Source organism: Parasteatoda tepidariorum, chromosome 6, assembly GCF_043381705.1.
Source record: "Parasteatoda tepidariorum isolate YZ-2023 chromosome 6, CAS_Ptep_4.0, whole genome shotgun sequence".
Classification (NCBI taxonomy): domain Eukaryota; kingdom Metazoa; phylum Arthropoda; class Arachnida; order Araneae; family Theridiidae; genus Parasteatoda; species Parasteatoda tepidariorum.
In genome coordinates this window covers 42066217-42092812 of record NC_092209.1, presented here as the reverse complement: position 1 = coordinate 42092812, position 26596 = coordinate 42066217, and the positions used below count along the sequence as shown (strand labels likewise).

Genomic DNA, 26596 nt, shown 5'->3' with positions numbered 1-26596 from the left:
ATTACTTTTAAAATTAACTTTATACAGTACTGAAATTAGTCAGCATATGCAGTACAAATAACTTAATTAGTAAAATTTTAAAAGCAATATTAAGATTTAACTTTTCGCAATATTGCTAAATAATCTTTACAGCAAAAAATGTTTTGAGAGTTTTTATTAGTGACTAAAAATTAAATAAGAATTTCAAAAATACGTTTGTAGATAAAGTTGCAATGATTATAGAGCAAATATTAGGTTCAAATTTTATCCCATTAAAGCCAGATCTGGGAAAGCAAATGTGTGGAATAAAACATTTTGTCATCGATGTTTTGTACTTGGAAACCACGTTATTATACACAGCCATGAAGTTGTAACGGTCTTCTCGAGTTGCAGGTACCCAATAGAATAATTTTTATTTTTGATTTATAAAACTGTTATCATCAAGAAAAAAGGATTTCGAAATAATCATAGGTTGACGAAGCGGCAACGAGCAAGAGGTGAAACTCCTTAGTATTTAACTAAATATTAACCGACGCTATTTAATATTGTTTGGCAAGATTTATTTTTAAAAATAAAATACATAAACAAGCATCCAGCTCTAAAACTCTTTGGTATCTAAAATCTATACATCAAATTTTCAACAGAAGATGTTCCATGGTCGAACACTGAAAAACACATGCATTGTACTATAGCCGCCACTTCTTTCATATTCGTCATACAAACATTTTGGCACAGGAATAGGAAGAAATCGCTGAAACATGAAAGATAAGCAATGTAATTAGAAAAGATCTTTTTTTACAGCCACTCAAACTCAAGTTTGACTCTTTACAACTCAAGTTTGACAATGTAAATTTATGGAAATATACATTACCAAATTATTTTAGCCAATAACACGCAGGGATTATAATAAACGTTTTTTTTAATCTGTTCAAAACAATACTATTTTAAAATTGATGGCCCATATAATGCTATAGTTTACCTTCAAAAGAAATTCATCATTTTTATTTTTATAAAAATATTAAAATTATCCAACAAGCGAAAGGGTAGTACTTCGTGCTATGTAGACTAAAGCAAAAAACAACGCGAATAAACCAAAAATGAAAGTGCATAAATAAATGAACTTCATTCATTTGTGTTTTATTCCAATTTTTTGTTTTAATATCAAAATTAGCATTGAAATTTTGGAATAATAGATTCAAGAGCGTGATAAATAATATAAAATTATACCAAATGTAATTTCAAATACTATCGGTGTTCAATTCGTATCGTAAAAGGGGTGGAGCGTTTTAACTGTTTATGTTTGAATGTTTATATTTGCCTCATTAGTAAGGTGATCCTTGAAGTTAGGAAAAGGTTCAATTATGTAATAAGATCTGCTTTTTGTATGTTTGATAAAAGAAAAATCTCTCGCACGCTTCAAAAACGGTTTTTGTACATATTCAGAGAAAGATAAGACCTTTTTATAAAGGAAATACTTACGTTTTGGCTTTAAGCTCGATTAACAGTTACTTAAATACGTCACAAAATGAAGATCTGACTATAGTTGTCCATTTACAAAAAGTTGGGATGTTGAGTAAATTGTAAAAGCTAATTTAAGTTTTTCATTAAATTCATTTTGCAGTTGTTATATATGGGTGACGGTATTTGTGTAGAAGAAATACTAGTTTCGCTTTCATGTGAGATTTCCAGGATTGCAAGATAGTTAAAGAGTTTTGAAATCGCTTCCTATTGTGTTATTTGTTTTCAGATTAAGGGAAGTCAGAGAGTGGAAAGAAAGGCATTCTACTTTTCTATTTATCAATATCTATCAACCAAATTTGGAAACAAATCCCAAAGTTTGACCAAAGAATATAGAATTGACTTCTGCTTGGTATCTTGGTTTTGCCTATAACAGTTGATTTTGCTATGTGTTCAGCACAGCTCTAGAAAAATATTCTTTCGTAAAAAAATTGCTAGAAATGTATCTCGGGATTATTAGACAGAATATAGCATTCAGTATCATAATGTTTGCTGTTCTGAAATTTTACATACCGTTTGTTTCATTAATCTTGTCGTAGCAAGATTAATGAATGTCGTAGCAAAATTGCATGCCAGCAATTTTGATCCTCCCCCGTTTTGGTAGCCCGACGACCTGCTCGCAAAGTTGAACACCTTAAGAATAAAATAACGAGGATCATTTTGCTTCATTCGACATAATAAACTGCCTTGGTCTTATAAGAGGTTATCTGTCATCTGATCCCATGCCAGTAATGAAATTTCTATTTGTCAACTACCTTATGGAGTGATATTTGAGCAAGTCAGATTTAAAGGACATAGATATAACAAGAACCGACATTGTGGTCCTCCACGGGTGGATTAAAGTGGTCATCAACGCGCTCGCTGACCATTGATAGTGATGCTTGACTTCGGTGAACTACTGGGAACCATATCTTGCAGTCAGTTCTCAGTGGGACTCTACAGTAAGAGATTTAATAGAGGAATGAGAGGTAAAGTTTTTCTCTGGTTTAGGTCGGATGAGTAATGCTCTCAATCCTCTCCGTAAGAAATACTCTTGTTTCCATAGCGACGGACAGCATGAGACCATTTGCTGGGAAAGGTTTTAATGAAAGCTGGATTGGTGATCAAAATGGGCTACAGGTGGCGTAGAGCTGAACTCTCTACCTATGGCAACACTTCACGTGCTTTCCCCATTAGCGTGGGGAGAGACGTATTCAAGTGTTGCCTAGATGACGTATTCAAGTGTTGCGATGGCCTATAGTTTACTATCAAGTTTAGTCTAAAAGAAGGGAAAAAACGGTTGCTTTCAATGACTAAATAATTGAATTTGACACTTACAGAGAATGTGGAGGAAGGTGGATGCTCGAATCTTCTTGAAAATTCATAATTTCCAAATGATGCGAAGGCAAAACTAGTCAATTTTCCTCGATTGTAAATTGCCGTGAATGGGAAGAAATCAGAACAAGTCATGTTTTCGTGAGTATTGTACCAATAATGAACACCTAAGGAAATAAAAAGAAATATTTTTTACTCACGTGATTACATATAAACCTGATTTAAATAATTTCGTCTTTGGCATTCAAATTATTCTTTAAAATATATTGTTGCATATTAGGATAATAGGGAGCATTCACACTGCATGTCATTGACTCAGACGCATTTGCGAATATTTAGAAACTTCATGCAAAATTCATCGTAAGACTTCCGGGTTTGATTTTTACACCTATGCTTGAGAAAGCGAACCGTCCAATATTATTATATTTGTAGTGTTTATGAAAAAAGTTGTTTACGAAAAAAATTGAAAGCAATACAAATTTTTACATCATTTTAATGAATGTAATATTCTACAGCAAAATACAAAATTTGAACGAAAACGGTTGAATTTTGAAGTACCTTTAAAATTATATTTCTCAGGAACTATTCGACCAATTTTGTTCAAACCTCATACCAATTTTCAGCTAAACTTTAATTAAAATGATGCAAAAGTTTGTATACCTTATAGTTCAAACTTTATTTTTAGACTATTATTTAATAAGTTAATAATAAATAATTATTAAGCCTTTTTGCTCGGAATTATCTTTGAATAAACGAATTTCATAACTCAACATAGTGCATAAAATTTTCAATTCGCCAAAAAAAATCTCGATATATGGCGAAATGCGCATAAAGTATTGAAGTCCAAACTTTAAACCGCACTCCTGACCAAACTAATGGAGCTATATTTTCCAGATTGTGATTTCCCTCTCATGTTATAGGGATCCATTGAAAAAAAAGTCATGTTTATTCAGAGAAAATATGTTTTTGAGTCAGATTTCGTAAATTAAATTATCATCTGCATTATTTAATTAGCATATTTGAGGTAACTCCTTTGAACCGTTAAGTTTGTGTCCTATCAAGTGAAAATCCAATCATTCGATCAAAAGTTATTCAGGGTGTTCCTTTTTTTTTTTAGAACAGTACATTTTAAATACTTTAACAACTTTTTTTAAAAATTCAGTGCATACCTATCAACTTGCACAATTGTTAAAAAAGATTTGACAAATTAAGTTCGGAAGAATTTTTTAAAACAAAACTATTAATACATCTATAAGCATGCCAACAAAAATATTTTATCTACATATTAAATTATTGATGGTAGTTTAAATTTTTTTTAAACCTTTAACTTCAAGATTTAAGCACCAAAATGCTAATGTTGCTACTATCAAGAAAATTATTTGCTCTTTTAGTTGGCAGCTCTGCTAGTACTATCCAAAATTTGGTAATAAATCTTTTAGTACTTACCCATAGTTCTGAAGCATCCACCTTTTACCCAGTGAGTATCTTCCATGTCTTTTTCATACAAAGGCACTTCGAATGTGTTTTGAATTGGATTACTTCCATTTTGCAAATAGAGACCCGTTCCTACTCCTTGCTCATCGTATTGCTCCCTTGTTCGTCCTTCATTGCAGATTATATCTAGAGGAAAATCAATTCGTTGAGAAGATGTAAAGCATCATCCTTAAATAATATGTTTTCGTATTATTGTCAGTTTAGGGAGAAATTCATGGTCAAAACCAGCCGCAGGGCGGCTAAATATAACAAATGGTAATTTATAAATTCTTTGCCAGTCGCCACCCAAACATTTTTTAGTGTTATTTTTTTTAATAAATAAAAAAAATTTAGAATATTCTAAAAATAATTTTATTCTCAGCTGGTTTAAATTTTTAATTCATTTCAGAAATAAACCTCGTGATGTAATCATGCTTTGAGAAATTTTTTAAAAATGCTATTATCAACAGGTATCGTTTAAATTTTTGAAAAAGTGGTCGCATGCCTTATAAATTTTCCATTACAACTTTTTTCCGACCAGTGGCGAAATTTCATAATTTTGCCCTGTAGTTGTCAAGAGTCAAAAGTATGCAAACTGAACGTCGCAAATTAGTATTCCGTGCTGAGAAGAAATAAAAACGCTACCGAAATCCATCGAAACTGTGTTAAAAAAAGACTGGTATAAGAGCATCTAATAACACAAACAGACTAATAATCTTCTGGTATAAGAATATCTAACACAAGCAGACTAATAATCTTCTGGTATAAGAACATCTAACACAACCAGACTAATAATCTTCTGGTATAAGAACATCTAACACAAACAGACTAATAATCTTCTGGTATAAGAACATCTAACACAAGCAGACTAATAATCTTAGTCTTACCGCTTTTAAACTAAGTTTCCAGAACTATCATTATGTAGCCAAAATGATCGCCAAGTGAAATGTCGCCAAACCGAGACTTCCATAGAAAATTCCAGGCATTATTTTTTCTCTAAATTACGCCCCTTTCTTGCAAATTTTCTAATTGAACTGCTTATTTAGGATGGATCTATCTGAAATATTAAGCCTCATAAAAAATTTATACGCATATTTACGAATTCGTTACAATATCTTTTTTGTTCCCTAACGAGAACATCGACTTAGCCATCCGAAGATCTATTTTGATTATAATAATGTTTAGTGTTTGGTATTATAAAAGAAAATAAGTAATAGAATAGAAAAAGATTTTGAAATTTTGAAAAAAAGAAAGGAAGATGATGAAAACCTAAAACAAGCAGGCATTCAAATATTGCGTGGATATTAAGGGCGATAGGTTTGCTTACTTAAAACGCTCTTTATCGGCAAAAAATCTCAAAGTTGTAAAAGAAATTAGATTTGGAAAAAAATTCTTATGAGTTGATTATTTTTAGTTGAAGGAGGCCCAAAAATACCCCCATATGTTTACTGAAATATTCGAACTTACTTGGATCCACAAAATAAGATGTGAGGAAATAAACTTCCTCTTCTCCGAGAACTTTATCTAGCTGACAGTAGCGTAGCTAGGTAACCAAGGGCCCTGGGGCAAATTAAAAAATGGGGCCCCACTGCTATGTAAACTGATTAGGTTTTATCAAATAAAAATATGAAATATACAAATACTTTAAAAATGCTAAGCTACAAAAGCTCTTTTTTGTGCACTGCAGGGAGGTAATAAAAATATTAAACAATAACAACATAAATTACAATTAATACTTGGTGTAGGTTTGGCTAATAAAACGAAATAGAGAAGATTCAAGGGTTTATTATATAAAGGTTGGGCCTACCAACTGACTAAATAATAATTATATTTACAATTTTTTCCTAGCTTTAGTTTTCGCAAAAGTATCAATGACTTCGTTTAAATCCAGGCTTGATGCGGTTTTGTTTTCAATTGCTATTAACGATAAATGTCGGAGTCGAGTTTGGCCCATATTATTTCTTAAATAATTTTTTATTATTTTTAATTTGCTAAATGACCTTTCAGCTGCTGCAGAAGTGACAGGAATTGTAAAGAATAATAACATTGCTGTAAATACTTCCGTTAGGTCGCATTCTAGCACTCCATATTTGCTCATTATTTCCTTACATAATTGGTGAACAGTCCATGCTTGAGTTAGTTGAGGTAAAACTAGGTGGTAAATATTAATAAATTGAAGTGAAAAACTAGGGCCTATTATATCTGAATATTTTCTTTGGAATTCGTCACACTTTTGTAATAAAGTTGCTTCATCAACATGTAATAAAAATGTTGGTGTTAGAAAATCGAATATATGACAGACTGCACTCATACCAATAAAACGTGTATCTAATTGAGATATTACTGTGTCTAGTACATTATTGAAAATCTCAATTTTAAATATTTTTTCTCGGTTTGGAAATCGGTGATCAGCAGCTAATTCATCAAAATGTTTTTTAACTTTTCTTTGCCTTTTTTCTTGAAAATGGGTATCAATACCATATTTTCTTGCAGTTTCACTGGCTTTGCACTTGAATAATTCGAAATCATTTCTATAAATTTGCAACTTTGCTTTGGTCTCTGCTAAAACTTTACTCGCCTCGCCCAAATTGATGTCGCATTTTTGTAAAGTTTTGGATGCATAATTGATGTCGTTCAATACACTGTGCATGAATTCGCAAAGCAACACGAACTCGAAATTTAGCATTTTTGTTTTAATACTCTCTGCTTCACTACGCTCATCTTTATTAGGACTCTTTAGAACTATTTCTGATAATGCTTTGATAATATCAAAATAACGAAGTTTTATTGCAGATATCGTATTGACCCTACTGGACCATCTAGTCGGATTTAGTTTTTTTAGAGTGGTGTCCGATTCGCCAGTGAATTTTGACAGTAGATCCCAACGTTTGATGCTGTTTCCGAAAAAGTTATACAAATCTTGCAACGTTGCGAAAAAAATCTGTATTTCCACACAACTGCTAACGGCATCATTTATCACCAAATTTAAATTATGAGTGGCACAATGTACGTACTCTGCGTTAGGCTGGATATCCTTAATATGTTTTTGTACACCATTATACACACCACTCATCACACTGGCTCCATCATAGCCTTGCCCCACACATTTTTTTAAATCAATATTTTTGTCGATAAATAATGTTGTCACTTGGTTGACTAAATCTACTGCGCCATGTTTGATGGCTGCATAAAAGCCTAGAAACACTTCTTTTACTTCTATATCAATTGGCTGTCCATTTTCCGATCTGGTTATTACTGCATACCTCACAACAATGCTTAGCTGATCTACCTTCGATATGTCCTGTGTCGTATCCATTATGATGGCAAAAAACGGTGACGCTCTAATTTGTTCTAGTAGATGGGTTTCGAGTTTGGTCCCCAAGCTCTCAATCATTTCATTTTGAATTGTTGCACTCAGATATCTTGTAGATCCTAAAAACATAAAAAAACACAATTTCAAAAAAGTCCTGATATTAAACAGTTAATAATTATAAACAAAATAAAACGAAAAAAAAACTTAGAAATAATTATTATTACCTTTGGGCATATCCAAAACTTGCCGCAAAATGTGATCATATCGGGCGACAAGCTCTACAAAGGACAGAAAATTTCCGTGGTATCCTTTCTGACTTAAGTCTTCTTGATGTCCTCTCAAAGCCAAAGAACTCTTTGCTAGGGTAAGTATGATATCGAATAACCTTTGAAGAACCATTTTCCAAAATGATGCTTCTTTGCGAATTTCATTTTCAATTCCTTGTCGATAGTATTAGTATTTTTTTTTTTCCAAAATTCATACACAGCACATGCTTCCGAATGGCCACTCGAACAACTGTGTTGTTTAATTCTTTCTGATAAATGCTTCCAATCTCGAATTCCCGTACACCAAACATTATTCCTTTGTGAAGCAAATAACCAGCAGGGTTGACAATAGGCAGCGTCTAGTATTTTGGAATAACACAACCAAAAACGATTAACTGGCCCATATTTAGAACACGAAACGTAGTACGATTTTGAAAAACACCTATTGTTCTGGTTGATGTCTGTTGGAAAAGGTCCTGAAGGCTGTAAAGGCCCCATATCAAGAATTTGACGTTTTTCGTTATCACTTAATATCTTGTTCGTGAAGTTTCCCAAGTCATAAGAAGATTTGTCGTACACATTTTCGAAAAATGTAGAGGTCTGTGGTTCCTCCAAACCCTCCGCTCTTATGTGTGTCATGCAAACATCATCCACGTTCACATGATCGGCGGCGGAGGTATCTCCAACTGCAATAATTGTCGAATCTTCTTCAGTAGGCTTCTCAACCAACACTGCAGTTACCACATTATTTGAGTCACTATCAATAGAAATATTTTGGCCAGATGTACTTGCAGAAGGCTGACTAAAAAACTTGTCAATTTTGGGCAATTTTTGTTTACTATCTTCTCTTTCTTGGCGTTGTTTGCGTTTAAATGCACCACTGGGTTTCTTCTTTTTATCCATAATTTTAGTTTTCTAATTTATTTAAACAATACAATATTAGATTGTGCTCGAGTAGGTAGGTACTCACTGTTCACTGACGACGTTAAAAGTAAAATAAAAGGAAAGAGAAACACAATGATACGCTACAAGTGTCGTTGGGGAATCCCCGGAAAAAAAATTATCACCGTTAGTGTTACCACATTTAACGGTGGAGACTGTAATGGTTGGCAACTGTTTGGCGACCTTTTAAGGCGCACTTGGCGCATTTTGTCATCCCGTCGGAGGGATGCGAGAGAGAGAAAGGTAGATGTATGTTTGATATAATCGGGAGAGGGTCTCCCTTGGTATTCTAAGAGCTGGAAGCTCTTACTGGAAAACAATGCCTATTTCTTTTGTTTTTAAATAAAGTTAAGTTTTATTGTTTTAAAAATCTGGTCTGCTTATTTATTGGAAAGGAAAGGCATTACAGAGACCATGAACGATCTCCTGCCCGCGGACCTGAATTAATGTACCTACTGCAGGTGACTTGCATTTTTTCACGATATTTCTCGTTATACAATGAGCTGTAGCCGAAATCTATAGATTTGACACGATGTATTGACTTAACGGACATCAATATGAGTGGTAAAATCAAATAAAATTGAACCACTATATTGACCAGTACAAAAAAGTTTTTTGACATTAGCTTACTTACTCCTGATACAGCATTAATTTTTTAACCGTTCTCGAAAAAAAAAATCTTAACTCGAATTCACAATAAAAAGCACAGCGATGAATAATAAACCGCACATATCACTATCCGTCAAATTGACAACACTGCCAACCTACAGAAAGAATTTAGGGGAATTCCCTAGGCATAACTTTTGAATTTCTCGCAACTGAGTTGTCATGATTAAAGTGGGGTTGCAACCTGTCATATTTATTTTGAAAATGGGAGAAATTTCCAAAAGTTCAGTTCGATCGAGATTTCTGGTAAGGATACGAGGGCCCCCTGAGCTTGAGGGCCCTGGGGCACTGCCCCGCCTAGCCCCTCGGTAGCTACGCCACTGCTAGCTGATAGGCCGAAGATTTCTCAAAAGAAAATGTTGTGTTCACTCTGTCAACGTCACTTTTTGGAATCTAGAAAAGAATAGGAATTTTTTTTGCACTTTTTTAACACAGAAACATTAATATAAATGAAAACATAAGTAAAGTTTTGTGTTTCGTAGCCACCGCTTTTAATCTAGATATTTAGAATTTTCTAAAAAAAAGTTTGCACATAAATTAGTCGCAAAATGATATTTGAGAAATGATATTTACAAATGACAAGGAAAGAAAAACACAATCAAACTATATCGAATCACTAAACTGGTTTTAAAGCAACGAAATAAATTTGATTGTTGAGGAAATTTACAGGTGATTCAAATAATCACATGAGCCATTCCACGATACTAGATTATCCATTTAGATAAGATCATCTCTGTAACTTCATTAACTATTAGTCTATTCAAATGAATATTTTGAAGTCAAACATTGAATCAATATCGAATGCCCAACTGGTGTTGTGGGTTTTTCACTTGTCTACCTCGGCTGAAGCAGAGGTTCGATTCTCTGGGCTAAAATGTTTGATTGTGTTGTGCTTCCACCGATCATGTCTTAATGATTTGGAATCCCATTTAATAAAATGACCTCATAAAATTATCCCTGTGCTAGAAAATAACGCGCGGGTTGGATTATTACCGCCACTTTCTTCTATCATCTTTGATATAAATTATGGAACAGTTAGTATAGTGTGCCTATACGTAAGTATTGGCTTCGGGTAATCAAGTTGGAATCCCTGACCGTCACCAGTTAGTTAGTTCTATTCAAAGTTCTAGTTCAGTTAGTTCTATTCAAAGCGTATTCTCCTGATACATTTGATTAGTTTTGTTTCCAATGTTGTTCTAGTTCTACACTGTTTTAGTTCTAAACTACGGATTCACGAGTAATGGTATTCAAAATACAATATTGGAGCATGCGCACTCTACACTTTCACAATTGAAATTGAAGAGCAGATAGTAATCACTATCTCCAGAACACACTCCCTAATCGCCCAACTCTAATTGAACTTTTTCAGCACGTTGAAACTGCCAGAGACATACGATTGGATTCCGAAGCACATCAGAGAAATTGCAATTCAATTATAAACACCTAGCATTTAGCAAAGGGAATCGAATCTAGGCCCAAGCAGTGGTTAGTTAAGATCAAACCCACCACATTCTTTACACCCACCTGGGCTACGCTTTATTAAAGGAAAACCACTAAAACAATAGTGAGATTTTGTACTTTTCCCCGTCTGGTTAACTAGGTACACGCTGCGCAAGCATAAATAAGCTGCGTGATATAAATACTAGTTCGTTGGAGATTGAGCAGTGGAGGTTTATTTCATTAGACTGTATAAGTTAACCAGCCGATTGCATAACCTTCATTAATGAAATTAACTCAAACTCAACAATGTGAACGAGTACCAATCTAAAACTAGCGGTAAAGAGTTTCTCTTTACTTAACAATTAAATTTTGATTAAAAATAAAATTTTTGAATAAACACATGAGAAGGAAAAACTAATACAGACGCATATTACATATTTCCTGATAATTTATTGTACTTACTCCATGCTGAATTCCGGCAATGAAACCATTTTTATCATATATTAGTACTGCCGCTGTATCTAGTCCTTTCATGTATCGATGACCGAGGAATTTTCCTTCTGAAATAAGTTTCCAATAAGAATTTATGCATAAATAATTTTTAAAAATTTCTTTAATAAAATCTTGCAAAAAAATCTTTAATTGTATGTAATATACGCCTTTAAAAAAAAACTAAGTCTTAAAATGTACGGAAAACTTCTATTGAACATCTTAAAAATTTCAAGTTAGTTAAATGCATAGTTCTAATAGCATGAGAGCTTATAACTGTCTGCACTTCAGGAAATGTAAAAATGATAGTTCTAATAGCATGAGAGCTTATAACCGACTGCACTTCAGGAAATGTAAAAATGATAGTTCTAATAGCATGAGAGCTTATAACCGATTGCACTTCAGGAAATGTAAAAATGATAGTTCTAATAGCATGAGAGCTTATAACCGACTGCACTTCGGGAAATGTAAAAATGATAGTTCTAATAGCATGAGAGCTTATAACCGACTGCACTTAAGGAAATATAAATGACATTAAATAATTTAGAAGACAAATTGTTTAAGTGCTGTTATGTGAGATACTATGAAGTCTTATTTAAAAGGGGAAAAAATCGTAAAAAAAAAAAAAACGCATTTTATTCATTCTTTTTTTAGGCACAAACCTCACATCTGTATACCAAATATGAAAATTTTTATATAAATTCGATGTAATTTTTCACATGTTTTTCTCTCTCTCTTTTTTTTTTTTTTTGTAAAACTGCATGTTTCCTGTAGACTTTTTATATCCATGATTTTTTAAGCAATTCTAGTATCAAATTAGTCAAACAAATATTGTACCTGCACATCCACCAGCTAGTTTAACAAACCCTTCACTTCTTGCTCTGCTTTCGGTTCTTGGCAATTTGGCAAAAACTCTTGAGCTTAATACATTTATTCCCCAAGTAACTAGAAATTCAAAAAAAGGATATTATTTTCATAAATTGTCTTTTCAAATACTATAAAAAATTGTATTAGGAGGTGGAACAAAGATAAAAATTTAAACAAGACACGAAACGAGAAAGCTATCGAAATCTGCCAAATCACAACTGAGGAAGATGGGATGAAACATATAAACCTGGTTGATTTTCAGGTGAATCTTGGAGATGTTTCCGATAATCGATCGCTTTTCAACTCCTCTCTTTTTCCTTCAGTAATTGAACAGGTTATGTTTTCAGTCCCTCTTTTCTTGGCGGTGATTCTTTATATTTTGATAATGCTTTTATTTTACGCCCTTGATTTGTGACCTTTAATCTATGTACTTTTTTTTACTTTATTTTTTTTTAGGATTAAAGCCAACAGATCACCTAAACTGTTCTTTATTTTTTATTTAAATTTTCTTCGCCCCGGATGTAACTTCGTGCTATCTGTTCGTCTATTTGTCTTGTATTGTCATGGGTTTATGAGCCGTTACACTGTGTTGAATTTACAAGCCCGTATATGCATGCATTAATTAACAAATTATGCTTATTAATTTACGCAGGTAACATAAAAGCTTATTTTAGGTGCTTATCATACTTAATAATAAAAATGAGAGAAATTAGTTTTATCAACGGTGATCATCCTGAAATACGGCTAATTACGAACTACGCGTACCTAAATGGTACCAATATGGCTGGAAATAAGTACCTATTTTTGTTTTGTTTTTTAAAAATATGGAATGTTGGTTGGTCGTTTTTACCTGCCTTGTTACTATGTATACTTCCCACATTTTCTTAATTAACATAATAAAGAACATAAAACTGTGTCTCTAATCTCTGAATTTTAGAATTGTGCATACTATAAATTCTATCAATTGTTCTGAATGCAATTTGCAAGTAGCATTGAAGCACAAATAAATCAAATCGTATTATATATAAATTCATAGAAATGTTAATAATCCAAAACTTACACATATATACAAGTTTCATATTTTTAGAACTTATTTTTTTTAAAGAGTACGAACATACAAACGTTGGTATATCAAAACAAATAAAGTATCAAATGAGCGAGCGAAGATAGTTCTGCCGTTCCGAGGGTCTGATAACAGGGATTGGGTTTCCTATTTACAATGTATACAATCTGAATTAAATTTCGTCTAAATAATAACATTAAGACTCTTACCTCTGAAACTCTGCCATGTTGGTTCTGAAAAGAAAGTGAGAAAATGTTTTAGTCATCAAGTAAAGACTTGGAAAAAAGAAAGAACACAAATATATATAAAATATTAGCATATTTCTGGAGCAGATAATGCGAAATTACAGTAAAATTGAAATTATAGCACCTTATTATTGTAAAAAGTAATGTAATAAAATCAATAATTAATATCATTTGAATTTTAAATTTTTTAGAAAAAATTTACTTCCCCTCCGGACTTATTTTTAATTAATAATAAATTTGATTGAATTTATTATTTGATTGAAATATTTATAAATTTATGAAATATTTTTAAAAATTTATCGCTGATATTGAACTTGCGGTGGATATTCAACAGTGAAGGCCAAACATTTTCTGAGACTAGCAATGGAACAAATTTTCCTCTATGTCGGTACATTTATTTCATTCCTTAGCCCGTGTTGAACAGCCTACCCAATCCTGAGTTTACGACTATCACTGTTAAACTCCTGTTACCTTGAAAGTTTGAGCCCCATTCCAGTGTTAAATTTATCAATTTTTATCCATTTTTCTTAGCTTTAATTCAAAATAACTTTTAATTCAAAAGTTATTTTCACTTCCAGTAAAAATAAATAAATAAACCACGGGAAGGAACAGAAAATATTAATCTAAAGTAAGAGACTGTCTGTTAACTTGGTTCCGTAAGTTAAGTAATAAAGAAAAAAAATAATGGATGGCGCATAGAAAGTGTTGCAACTGATTGACTCATAGAATATATAAAAAAATATATCTATATTAATTGCTTTTTTAATAATTACGCTACAATATAGATAAGTTTTAACAATAAAGCGGAAAAGGTAATTCGTTATAAAAACAAAGTGCACCGATCCAGACATTTGACCTACATTTAAAGAGAAAAAAATCTATAAATCTTGTCTTAAGCTTAAAATGTGGGACGTTGACCCCAAGTGACCTTTCTTTCACGCATCAGTCTCACGTGCCTCCGAAGTCACGGTCATCAGGCCAACTCCCCTCTTTAAAATTATTTTCTTTTACACTTAATAAAACCTAATAAGAAATCTATTGTAAAGATGAATTCGAAATCTTCTTTGTTGATTCAGAACAGTAAAATACCTTAAATACTCCTAAATAATTCACTGTGACGCTGAATCGAATGTAAAAAGGCCAAAGCCTAATTTTATAACAGCCGACACAATTTTGGGTTTACGACTACCAATATTCAACTCTGCAGCCTTGTAATTTTGAACCCAATTCAGAAGACGAGGGCGCTCCTGGATCAAGTATTGAGAGAAATTTGCCTTCGTGGGGGACTTTTTGAGGGAACTAACCCGCATTTGCGTTACATAGAGAGGAAAACTACGAAAACCTCCGATGGTTAGCCTGATGGCAAGGGGACTCTACCCCATGATCCGTGAGCACTGAGGTCCGTGTGAGCCGGGTACAGAATTCGTTTTGACCAGCCACCGCTGGGATTTGAACCCGAAACGCCTCATCGGGAGGCGCGCGCTCTAACCCTTTAGCCACCACTACTCAAGAGTTTAAGATTACAGTGTTACTTATTACTTAACCTCCTTCGTTGCATGATTGTTTTGAAAATAAATAAATGATCAAATTAAAACCGCTTAAGTCCGTTTTGCATCGCTAGCTTTAGGCCTTGTTGCAAAAAATTACCAGTTACGTATTATTTCTTGTTTTATTAATTAACTTATTAGTTACGGTTTCAGATATTTTTTCAATGAAGCATGTTACCAATGATGGAAGTCTAATCCAGCGCAGTTCCCAAATGGTGGTCTCGAAAGAGTTAGAGATTCCAAAAATGTCAAAACGTCTTTTTTTTTTTAATTAATTTATTTATTTTTAGATCCAATCAACAATCCGTTATTTTCTAATTACTTCAATTGCCTTTAGGAAATTACATTTAAAGTAAAATACGAAAGCAAGAGAAATGAATATTATGAAAAATGGCTGTATAAAAAATGGCTGTAGTATTTCACATTGCGCTTTTCAAAGCAAAATAAAATAGCTGATTTTTTGCTAAGAAAATTTTTTTTCTAAATAATAATTTTAAACGTTAATAACAACTTTTTTTTTATACCAATATGAAAAATTTTCTAGACTAGATTTACCTCCAGGACTTCGAATTCAGCTGCCGAACATAAAACCCTAATTTAAGATTATTAATGATAAAACAATAAAAAAATTATCTTATTAACTTATAAATCAATAAAAAGAATCATCTTATATTAAATGTAAAAATGTCTAACAATCAAAATAAAATAGTCTTTTAATGGTTAATACGTATACAATTGTCTTTATTTAATTATTTAGTTGGGGTTCCGCCGGAAGAAGCGTGATTATTTAGGATTCCGCAGTCGAAAAAGATATGGAACAGCTGTTCTAATCATTCAAAAACAAGAGCACATAAAACAATTCCCGCAGTTTTTTTTTTCTTGAAACAAATATGGGATTTAAAAATTTATGGTTTTTAAAGAATTTCCTATATAAATATGAATGTGCGAAAAAGTTGGAGATTCTTGCTCTTGATCAACGTTCGAACAATCAAGCACTGATGAACCTTAAACATAATTATATCTTCGTTTAGTTTTTGCGATTCTAGAATTGTCATATGAAAGCGTGTGCAATTGCAACTAAATATTAATTTACGTGCTTGTTTTCAACCTAATTGGAGAAAAAAAATATGGTAATATTGCAATTGAACTTGAAATCCTTCCTGCCTTCCTGAAATCATATATAAATAACATTTATAAAAATTTGTGACTGTGACCTTTAACTTAATTGAATGTGAATGACATACAGGAACAGAGGGAAGTAGTGAAAATAACATAGTTTTTTTTTCGCCTTCGAATAAAGATAGTCTTTAGTTAGAATTAATTATATGCCTCTTTCATTAAAATATTTATTTGTGCTTATTTTCATCTGAAGGCTACACTTTTAGAAAGAAATTGTTTCCTTGAACCTCTTGAGTGATATTTACAAAAACTAAATCATCTGAGCCTGTTAATTGTACTGAACTTGAAAAAGATAATTTAATGGACAACACAGTTTATTCAACGCTTTTATTTATTAATTAATTTTTATATATTTTTGTCAAAACAATCATTGTTTTACATTCTCAATTTATTTGTCCTATTTAGAGTTCCTATAACTAACTGTTCAATTTAATTAACAAACTATGCCTAACAAAATTAGACATAGAAACTCTAGTTTTATTTAGCTAGAAAATAATTCGTTTCGCTCTTTTCAGGCTGTTAGAATGTTTTTATTTATTTTATTTATTTAATTTTAATTATTATTTATTTATTTATCTAATTTTATTTTTTTTATTTTATTTTATTATTTTTGCTTGCAACTGGAACGTAAAGTAAGCAATTAACGCACATGTAGGGTTCAGCAAAGGAAGTTAGTTGACATTTGGGGAAAGTTTTTTATCTTTCTAAAACAATTACTTATATACTGAGTTCGTTATTTTAAATCTTTTTTTAGAGTACTTACAACTAACTGTAGTTCGATATAGTTAAATATATCTAACAAAGTTCGATATAGAAACTAAAGTTTCAATTAGCGGAAAAATTAATTATTAGTTCCGCACTTTCCAGACTGTCGATATGTTTTATTTATTATTTTTATTATTTTTCCTTTATTTATTTTTGCTTGCAACCGTAACGTAAAGTATGCAATTAACGTATAAACGTATATGTATCAAGGTGGCAAGTTGACATTCGGGAAAAATACTGTTCTTTATTAATTTTCTTAGATATTTTAGATATTTTCTTATTTATTATTATATTTTAAATATGGAAACTGTTAAATAAATTCGGGAGATATTTTTTGGAAGGAACATTCTATTAAAAAAAATTTTGGAAAATAAATTAAGGTAATTTTTTTTAGCCAAATTTATTGTAATTCACCATCTCTCTACCTCAAATTTTACAGTTTGACAGGATGACAGGAACACTAACGAAGCTGACTAGTGTGAAACAATTGGAGAAAAATCAATCATTATACACAACTGTCGACTAACTAAATGAAAAATACTTAAAGTGAATTTTTTTAGACGTTCTGAGCACCTGTTTTTGAACCCTTTAAATAAATCAATGTCATGAATCCAATACAGTTAAATAAAAAAAAGTCAAAAGCAGGTGGGAATAGATCACACAGTATGTTGAATCTCATAACAATACTGCAGGTGTTCTACTGTTCTCAGATTTAACTGACACACGCACCTGATTATTACAAATTCAAACAAATTTCTAAGAAAAGAGATTCTGAAATGATTAAATGAACTAATTATTGTTACATATGCTACTTTTAATGTACTTATTTCAATTATTAAAATATCAAGTAAAAACATTTGTAACAAAGTAAATTTTGCATAGTGTTTGATTGTTGATTTATTGTATATGCTTTAATATCTAACTCATTATTACAAATGTTCACAAAACACCTCATATATATCATACCAGAACACTTTTAACACGAAATCGCAGATCGGGTGCAGTAAATCTCCTGCGTTTTAATATTATCTTAAGCAAATCAATTGTTGAACACAGAAATCACAAATCAAGTATATATTTCCAATCGCTTTTGAAAAAAAAGAACAAATATCACAAATTTATTATTAAGAAGCATTAATCACTATGTCTTTCTTCTTTCAGTTATTTGAAATTCAGAAACAAGTTCTGTAAGAGACTATTACTAGATGATAGGTAAGTTGAAAAAATGTGCAAATATATAGTTTTCTTTTTTTAAAAAAAAGTCATTATCTTCCAGATAAACTTATCTTAACGTTTCTCCCACACAACTTCACATTCGTTAATTCCATACGGGTAAGTTTTGTCAACTATCATTCAATTTCCATGGATCTTGTTCGACAGTGGCGTAAATAACACCCGCGGATGAGGGAAAACACGTAATTTGAAGGTGCACTTGCTGGAAGCAATTACACTTATAAGTCAAAACTTAAATAACTTACATAATTGCTGCGAAATTGAATAAGGAGAAAGAGTAACTTTGTTAAAAGCTTAACTCTAATAATTGAAAATATATGGTTTTTTTTTCTTGTCTGGGAAACATTCCTGAGGATGATCCGAGGACATGCCATCGCCATTTTGATGCTCTGCAGAGGGGATGGCTCCCTTAATTTGGTTACCCAACGACCTGCTCTTGGAGTCTAGCACATTCCGGTAGAACAGTTTAACGAGGACCGATACCGGGCACCCTTGGTCCCTGCGCAGGCTGATCAAAGTGGTCACCAACTGACCGCAGCCAGTGATGCTTGACTTCGGTGTTCTACAAGGAACCCAGACTTTACGATCAGTCTACTGCGGGACATTAGCGATTTTAGATAAACATTTTGTAGCTTAAATGCATTACTTTCAGTGAAGTCTACACACCATAATATTGATGATAATACAGGCCAACACACGATTTTCTATCTAAGATTTTTTTCAGTCAATTTTCATTATAACTAAGGACTAATCTCAAAGAAGCAAACAATTTTTTTCTATCAGCTCTTCTTTTAGAAATAAGCTTTAATTTTAAAGATTTTTATTGGTAGATACTTTGTGGAATTGGCAATTATGCAATTTTCAAGGTCCCAGATGAATGTTATTTTTGTTGACTGAAATTAAAAGTTAATTGTTTATATTTTGATGCGCTAATTTAAAATAATAATAGCAATAATTGCCTCCCTTAGTTAGAAAATTCGTCGTGGCTCTAAAAAATTTAGTAATTATGGGAGTACTTTCAACAATAAACATAAATACACTAAAACTCCAAAGTTAAAATGATTCAATATACTGCAGTATTTGAAGTATATCAGTGTTTGAAGGCACTCATCTTTTGGGTTGGGCTCAAAATTATAAGGCTATGGAGATGAACTTCGATATAGCAGCGAACGACTACGCTTGTTCCTCAATAGCTCTCCATAGCGCGTAGAAATTCATTTTAAACTGGTTTTTCCTGTTCAATTTTTGTTCATCTTTGTTTTTGTTTCAGTCTTGGCTACTCCTTTTTTTAGTTTCTCACATTAATTTCCCATTTTTCGTTGTCAGATTTACGTTTTATATTTCATATTACGTTTCATACTTTCGTTTCCTCTCATTCAGGTCTAACAAATCTTGAGAATAGGTGGTTATTTTTGAGCAGACTTCAATTTCCACCAGTATATTGTATATTTTTAAAGCCAGTGTAGTTTTTTTAAATTGACTTACCGCTTCAGTTTCTTTGGATTACTTATTCAATAGCTAAAACCTGTTTGTAAAATATCACTCACACTTTTTTCTTTATTTTAACAGCAAATTTTGCATATTTCGCAATCTAGATATGATGAATCTTCAAAAAATATAGCTGATAAAACATTATTTGCATGTTTGCAAATAGCGGAACGCAAATAGTCGTAATAAATTTGAAAACTTTAAATACAAACTATGTAATTGATACCCTCTATTTGCGGTGAAATTGTATTTAAAAAACAATGCACCAGTCAGTGTTAATCATTTGTAGTGTGACTCATTACATTATATTTGTGTTAAGTTTTGTTGCGTATTTCTAAGTAATTTATTCCTTGTTGATGTTGCATTAAAAGCGGTAGGTTTTTCGAAATATTTTTTAAATCGCTACTCTGGTATCATGTTTACTACACATTAGTTAATTAAAATTAAAAATTTTTAAATTTTTGTTAAGATCCTATAGAATGTGGGAAATGCTTTTAAAGTTATACAGACCTGTTTAGACTTAAAAAACAACAAAAAAACAGGGGAGCGGGGAATAATTTTTTTTTAAATATTACTTTTTCATTTCCCTCCTTGCTTTAAATACAAATTCTTGATTATTACTGAAAAGAATTTAGCCAACTGAACTGCGTAGGGGCAGGGAACTGGCCTTGCATCTGAAAGGTCCTAGTTCGAATCCCGAACAAGGCATGGATGTTCTTTCATTCTCTGTACTATTTGTCCTCACTATGGGAGCAACGTTGGCCGACCTAATATGGTGCCCCTGAAAGAATAGCCAACAAATCTAACCTAATACGCCTGAATTAACGAATGTCAACCCAGGTGGGCATTGGAAGAAAAAAAAAGAATTTAGCAAAGTTACCTTATATCCAAATCTTAGTTTTTTTTTTTATTATTATTATTATTATTTTTTTTTTTTTACTTCAAACATCACAGCCATTATTTATATTTATTAAAGTATAGTTAAGACAGTTCTGGAGCTAAGCACTCCTTCAAACAATGTTTCTTTTTCGCAAAAATTAGGTTGTGATATAACATGATATAAATCTCTAAGACTATGCTTAATTAGGCAAAAGAGAGAGTATTTGCTTCGCTTTATTTTGCTATTTGCTTTGCTTCATATTAAGTTTTCGAGACTACCTCTGAATTACAGAATCCGGTTAAATTCAAGTTACAAAATTCTTTAACATACTTTTTGTAAGCAGCCTACTCCAATTTTATACATAAATGTCACTTTCCGGAATTTTTATTTATTTATTTTTTCTTTGAAATACAACAATACAATATTTAACTTGGCCATTTTTGGTTTTAAAAGAAAAAAAATTATTTCGGAACAACTAGCGCGAAATTCTTTTTAACAAAACTTTGTTGTCTGAATAAAACATGAAGATAAAATAAGTTTATCTGGTAAATGAAGAAATTTTTCTGTAAAATGAAAATAATGTGGACATTCTTTAACTACGCGGTCTTTATGGATTTTTTTTTCACATTTTATAGAGCCCTAGTTATAGCACCAGTTTTTTTTTTTTTTTTTTTTTTTTTTTTTTTTTTTTTTTTTTTAAATTCGAAATTACCCTTAATCGGAGTATTGCTTCAGAAAAATGTTAATCTCACTACTGTCAGAGGTACAAGTAATTTTTCTCCACTCCTTTACGTCGCCTTCTTTTTCTCCCTTTTGTTTTTACTTCAAACATATAGTTTGCCTATAGAAATATGATTGCTTTCGTCTAATATCAATATTTGAAATCACCTAATCTATTAGTTGCAATTCTTTTTTTAATAAAAATTTTTGTTTTTAAAAAATCTAGGGATTCTAAATCAGTTTCACATGTCTATCGCCTCCTAAATCTGTTCCAATCGCAAGAACCATATGAAATAATAGATTTAAGAAATTTTCATTTATGTAATCCTCAAATAGTGATTACATTTTGATTAAAAGCATAATGATCTATTTGTCTTTCTCATTTTACAAAAATATCTAAGAACAATTTTGTTTAACGTTGTTTAATTTTGTAGCTTCCACTTTTCTTTCTGAAAATTTAATCGTTTTGCAAACTTAACAAACACCACACCGATTATTTGCAATAATATTTAAAATTTATTTATTGTTGAATTTAATTTATTGATAATTGCTTTTCGTTTCTCACTCATAATAAATATTTTAAAGATCGCAAAACTAATTTGAAAGAAATTGCGAATATATTTTCTGTCTACGTTTCTAGGAAATACTGAAATAAATGTACAACGAGATTTTCTTTAATAGAAATTTAAGTACTGAATCGGTAAAATTAATACTGCAGTAACAGGAATAGTAGCTGAAAGAATTAAGAGTCCAAACTAGTTTTAAACAAACTGCAAACGATTTTCATACTCTTTGATCTGTCAATATTTCTAAGAAACAATGGAATAAATGACATTCTTTTCTCACATATAAAAGAAAGAATAAGGTTAACTTACCCGATTCAACAGAAACCAAAATTGCTGCAACAAGAATCCAGCTAAACGCAGAAATCCACATTTTGAAAAGTCCAACTATCGCGAACTGAACAAAACCGAGAAATGATAAAAGAAGTTACGGAATCGTCTGCTCTGTCAGCTGAGGCCTCTCTACTTCCGAAAACAGTCTCGGTCAGAATCTATTTTATCTTTCTCTTGTATGTCCGAGTTCGTCAGAGGACAGGATATTCCACGAGCATATTCAGTCATTCAAAGTTACTGCGTCATGATGATGAGGGGGAAGTTGGAAGTTACTGGAAAAATTAGCTTGTTAATCCGACAGCGAACTTCGAAATAAGGAAATGGTTCTTTTTTTCTTTCACTATGCCCTCGTGATCGAAGTGAGAAAGGTGACAAATTTATTTTAGTGGGTCAAACAGATTCTATTTGAAGAGAGGTGAAAGTGATTTTAATAAAAAGAAAAATTAACGAATATCCTTTTTTTTCTTCCGGGTTTGCGACTTTTATTCTTTTACGCTGATTGTTAAAAATTGACACATTGTTCATAACTAATAACAAATCAGGATAAGGAAATTCCGCAATAAATGGATAAAAATAAACTCAAATAAAATAAATAAATTCAGTCGCTCAATGTTTTTTAGACTGGTTCTTTACACACTTACCCCATTTTTAATTCAGATTTTTTTTTTTAATAAAATAAACTAACACTCAACTATATGTAGAATAAAATTATAAAAATTAGGCAAATTTCACTATGGATTTTATTTTATGTTTTTATACTTAGCTAATAATGAGTTTGAATTTAAATAGCGAATGACCAACTGCGATTAAAAATATAGGTGTTTCGTACTGATCACCATTATTATATTTTTTAGAATCCTTGTCAAAACTGAAATAAAAAAAAGTACACATCTTGTATATAAATTATCGATAAATTATACATAAATTAATATTTAAGCGAAAAAAGTCAAAATTACTATCGAAATCTGAATCGGACAAATCACTTTTAAGGAAGTCTAGTGTAAAAACATCAAAACCTATTTGATTGCTGGTTGAAAGCGTTTCTAATAGACGATTCTTAACTCCTCTGCCTTTTTGCGCAAACAAATTTTGATATTTTAAATTTCGCCGTTTTTTATAGCAATTCTTCAGATTTCAATATCGTTAATATTTTTTCCTCGATTAAATATTATTTGCTAGCGATATTATTTCTTTCTTATTTTTTACTTATATAATAGTAGAAAAGGTTTTGAGTTGTAGTTGATTTACGTCGCACTGGAGCTGCACAATGGGCTATTGGTGACGGTCTGGGAAACATCCCTGAGGATGATCCGAAGACATGCCATCACAATTTTGATCCTCTGCAGAGGGGATGGCACCCCCGCTTCGGCAGCCCGACGACCTGCACGCGAAGACGAGCACTTCACGGTAGAACAGTTTAACGAGGACCCATACCGCACACCCTCGATCCCTACGCAGACTGATCCAAGTGGTCACCCACCCGCACACTGACCGCAACCAGTGATGCTTGACTTCGGAGATCTGCTGGGAAAAGTGTCTTAACGATCAGTCCACTGCGGGACTAAAAAATGTTTTGAATAATAAGGCAAACAAATTTGAACGTAATTTCATGAAGAAAAAAAAAATTTCTACGGACAAAATCCAAAAATTATCATCCCATTAATTATTTTATCCCCATTAATTAATTTCTATGAAATCAAATTCAAAAATTCTGATGATATTCTTAGAGATTTATTTCTCGAGAACTATTCGACCGATTCTGTTTAAATATTGAATTTTGTCATTTAAAATCAAATAGCTTAAGTTGATGTAAAAAAACTGTACACCTTACAATCCAAAAAGTTTTGGCCAATTTTAAATTAAATATCTGCTTCCTATAAAAAATAATTTTTCATAAGTTATCTGTTACATTTCATTCATAAGTTATCTGTTACATTTCATTCATAAGTCATCTGTTACAATCCAAAAAATTTTGGCCAATTTTAAATTAAATATCTGCTTCCTATTAAAAATTAATTTTTCGTAAGTTATCTGTTACATTCAATAAAATATTAATTCTTGCATGCATAAAATTCAAGGAATTTGGAATAGGGAACTGAACGAAAAATAAATTGGTTTTAGTGAATTGGTAGTGTAGTCGACTGATTCTGTTGAAACATTAAATTTTGTCATTAAAAATTAGAAGGTTAAATTGATGTAAAAAATTGTACACCTTACAATTCAAAAATTTTTCTAATTATTAAACTAGCTGCTTCGTGTTAAAAAATTTAAATTTAGTAACTATTTATTATTTTTCATTATTTTATTAAATAATAGTCGAAAAAATCTTGAATTGTACGATTTTAAAATTTTTACATAATTTTAAATGGCAAAATACAAAATAGGAAGCGAAATTGGTTAATTAGTTGCTGAGAAATCAAATTTTAAATACACGGCTTTTTTATAATTCGATTTCTCAGGATTTGATTTCAATTCAACTGATTTCGCTCAAATTTTGTATTTTGTCATGTTTTTCTTTCTTTTTTTTAAATAATAATGGCAGGCACTGAACTTTCGTTCTTCGCATTAGAAGATGCCAGAAGTGTCGCTCATTTATCGTTACCCAGTGGGCACCTGTGAACCAAAGTCACGGAGGCGAGCAGCATTACCCGCGCCACACTGCCACGAATACATACACATTCATACATTCACACATGAGAAGACAACACAGAGAGAGAGAAGTATCCATGCCCAGAACGGGATTCGAACCCGCAGCCATTGGCTTCTCAGTCAGGCACGCTAACCACTCTGCCACCTGGCCGGCGTATTTTGTCATGTAAAATTACATACTTTAAAATTATATTAAAAAAAATGAATACTTAAAAATTCAAAATTTTTATGACTATTAATAAATAAAATAATAATAAAATATTTTGCATGAAATTATCATCGAATCTCATTTATTGCGCAAAATTTTTTCAATTAACTTAAAAAGTTCTCGAAATATGGCGAAATACGCACTAAGTAAAATTACCATTAAGGCAGCCAAACTTTGGAGCACTCTCCTGACCAAACACTTAGGACCATATTTCCCTATTCCCTTTATTTTTTGGACTTAGAAATCCAAATCAGTTGAGAAAAAAGTGAGTTTATTCAAAGACAGTAGGTTTTTGTGTCTGATATCGTAACTTAAAATGTCGTCTGCACTAATTAATTAGCATATTTAAATTCACACCCTCGAACCATCAAGATTGAGTCATAGAACGTGTAGATCCGATCATAAAATCAAAAATTATTCAGGGTGGTTCGTTTTTTCCCCCCGCATTATACACAAGTTATACAATAATATCACGGTTTAAATAATATAAAATAAATAACACAAATAATATGATGTCCATACAATGAGAGTATGCGAGTCGTGGTGGCTCTGGAGATAGAGCTCTCACCTTCCAATGAGGTGAACCAGGTTTGAATCCCAGAGATAGCTGTTCAATACAAGTTCCGCAACCGGTTCGCACCGACCACAGTGCTGACGTGAAAATATCCTCAGTGGTAGACTGCTCATAGGTTAGAGTTTCCTTGCTGTCAGGCTAACCGTGGAAGGTTTTCGTGGTTTTCCTTTCCATGTAACGCAAATGCTGGTTAGTTCCATCAAAAAATCCTTTACGAAGGCAAATTCTCCCAATACATGATCCAAGGGTTCTCTTGGCTCATAATTACAATCCGGTTACATAATTGGGCTCATAATTACAAAGTTACAGAGTTGAACCTTAGTAATCGTAAACCCAAAATTGGGTAGGTAGTTCAACAACGGTTATAAAATAAAATGAGTGCATGCATGTACTGTGAGCAAAATAAAAAGGACATCACCGGGAATAACTTTCACTCTGATGATCGGAATTTCAAAACTAAGTGTCAATCTTAATGGTTTCTGGGGGCAACCTCAAAAATGCTAATTAATTAGTGCTATTTATTAATTGGGTTTCAGAAATCATGCACAAAAGCGTACTTTCTCTGAATAAATATATGCATTGTTCATACTTAATTTGATTCCTGATCCTTAAAATATGAAGGGAGGGTAGCCTCAATCTAAGAATTTTGTCGTCCTAATAGTTTAACCAGGAAACCGGATGAAAGATTGGTCCCTTTTATCTTAATTTTACTTTTTGCACTGCCGGCCAGATCTTTAAAAACTAATTACGTAATTTTAAAAAAAATGCACCTATTAATGAATTGTTAAACCCAAGATAGTTCCGCGCAAAAAATTTATTTTTAATTATTATTTACTAGCCGCCTAAGGCGGTCAGTTGCACTTTTTGAGGGTGAAATAGCCA

General features: G+C 31.9%; 1 protein-coding gene across 3 annotated transcripts; it reads right to left on the bottom strand.

The window, feature by feature from the left end:
- Positions 1 to 517: 517 nt before the first annotated feature.
- LOC107440592 (uncharacterized) lies at positions 518 to 22558 on the bottom strand. Of its 3 annotated transcripts, XM_071182257.1 has the most exons (9): positions 22263 to 22558; positions 13540 to 13563; positions 12238 to 12345; positions 11374 to 11471; positions 9793 to 9864; positions 5752 to 5812; positions 4258 to 4431; positions 2815 to 2978; positions 518 to 730 (listed from the first exon to the last, which is right to left on the bottom strand). In XM_071182257.1, exons 1-9 carry the CDS (start codon positions 22321 to 22323, stop codon positions 617 to 619), a joined length of 876 nt encoding a protein of 291 aa, XP_071038358.1. In that variant the 5' UTR covers positions 22324 to 22558; the 3' UTR covers positions 518 to 616. The 3 variants fall into 3 exon arrangements, 1 of the variants encoding a protein (XP_071038358.1); XR_011636999.1 differs by lacking the exons at positions 518 to 730; positions 2815 to 2978; positions 9793 to 9864; ... (2 more) ...; positions 13540 to 13563; positions 22263 to 22558 and adding an exon at positions 7617 to 9788 and having other exon boundaries at positions 4335 to 4431; positions 5752 to 7573; XR_011636998.1 differs by lacking the exons at positions 518 to 730; positions 2815 to 2978; positions 9793 to 9864; ... (2 more) ...; positions 13540 to 13563; positions 22263 to 22558 and adding an exon at positions 7822 to 9788 and having other exon boundaries at positions 4335 to 4431; positions 5752 to 7716.
- Between the last annotated feature and the right edge of the window lie 4038 nt (positions 22559 to 26596).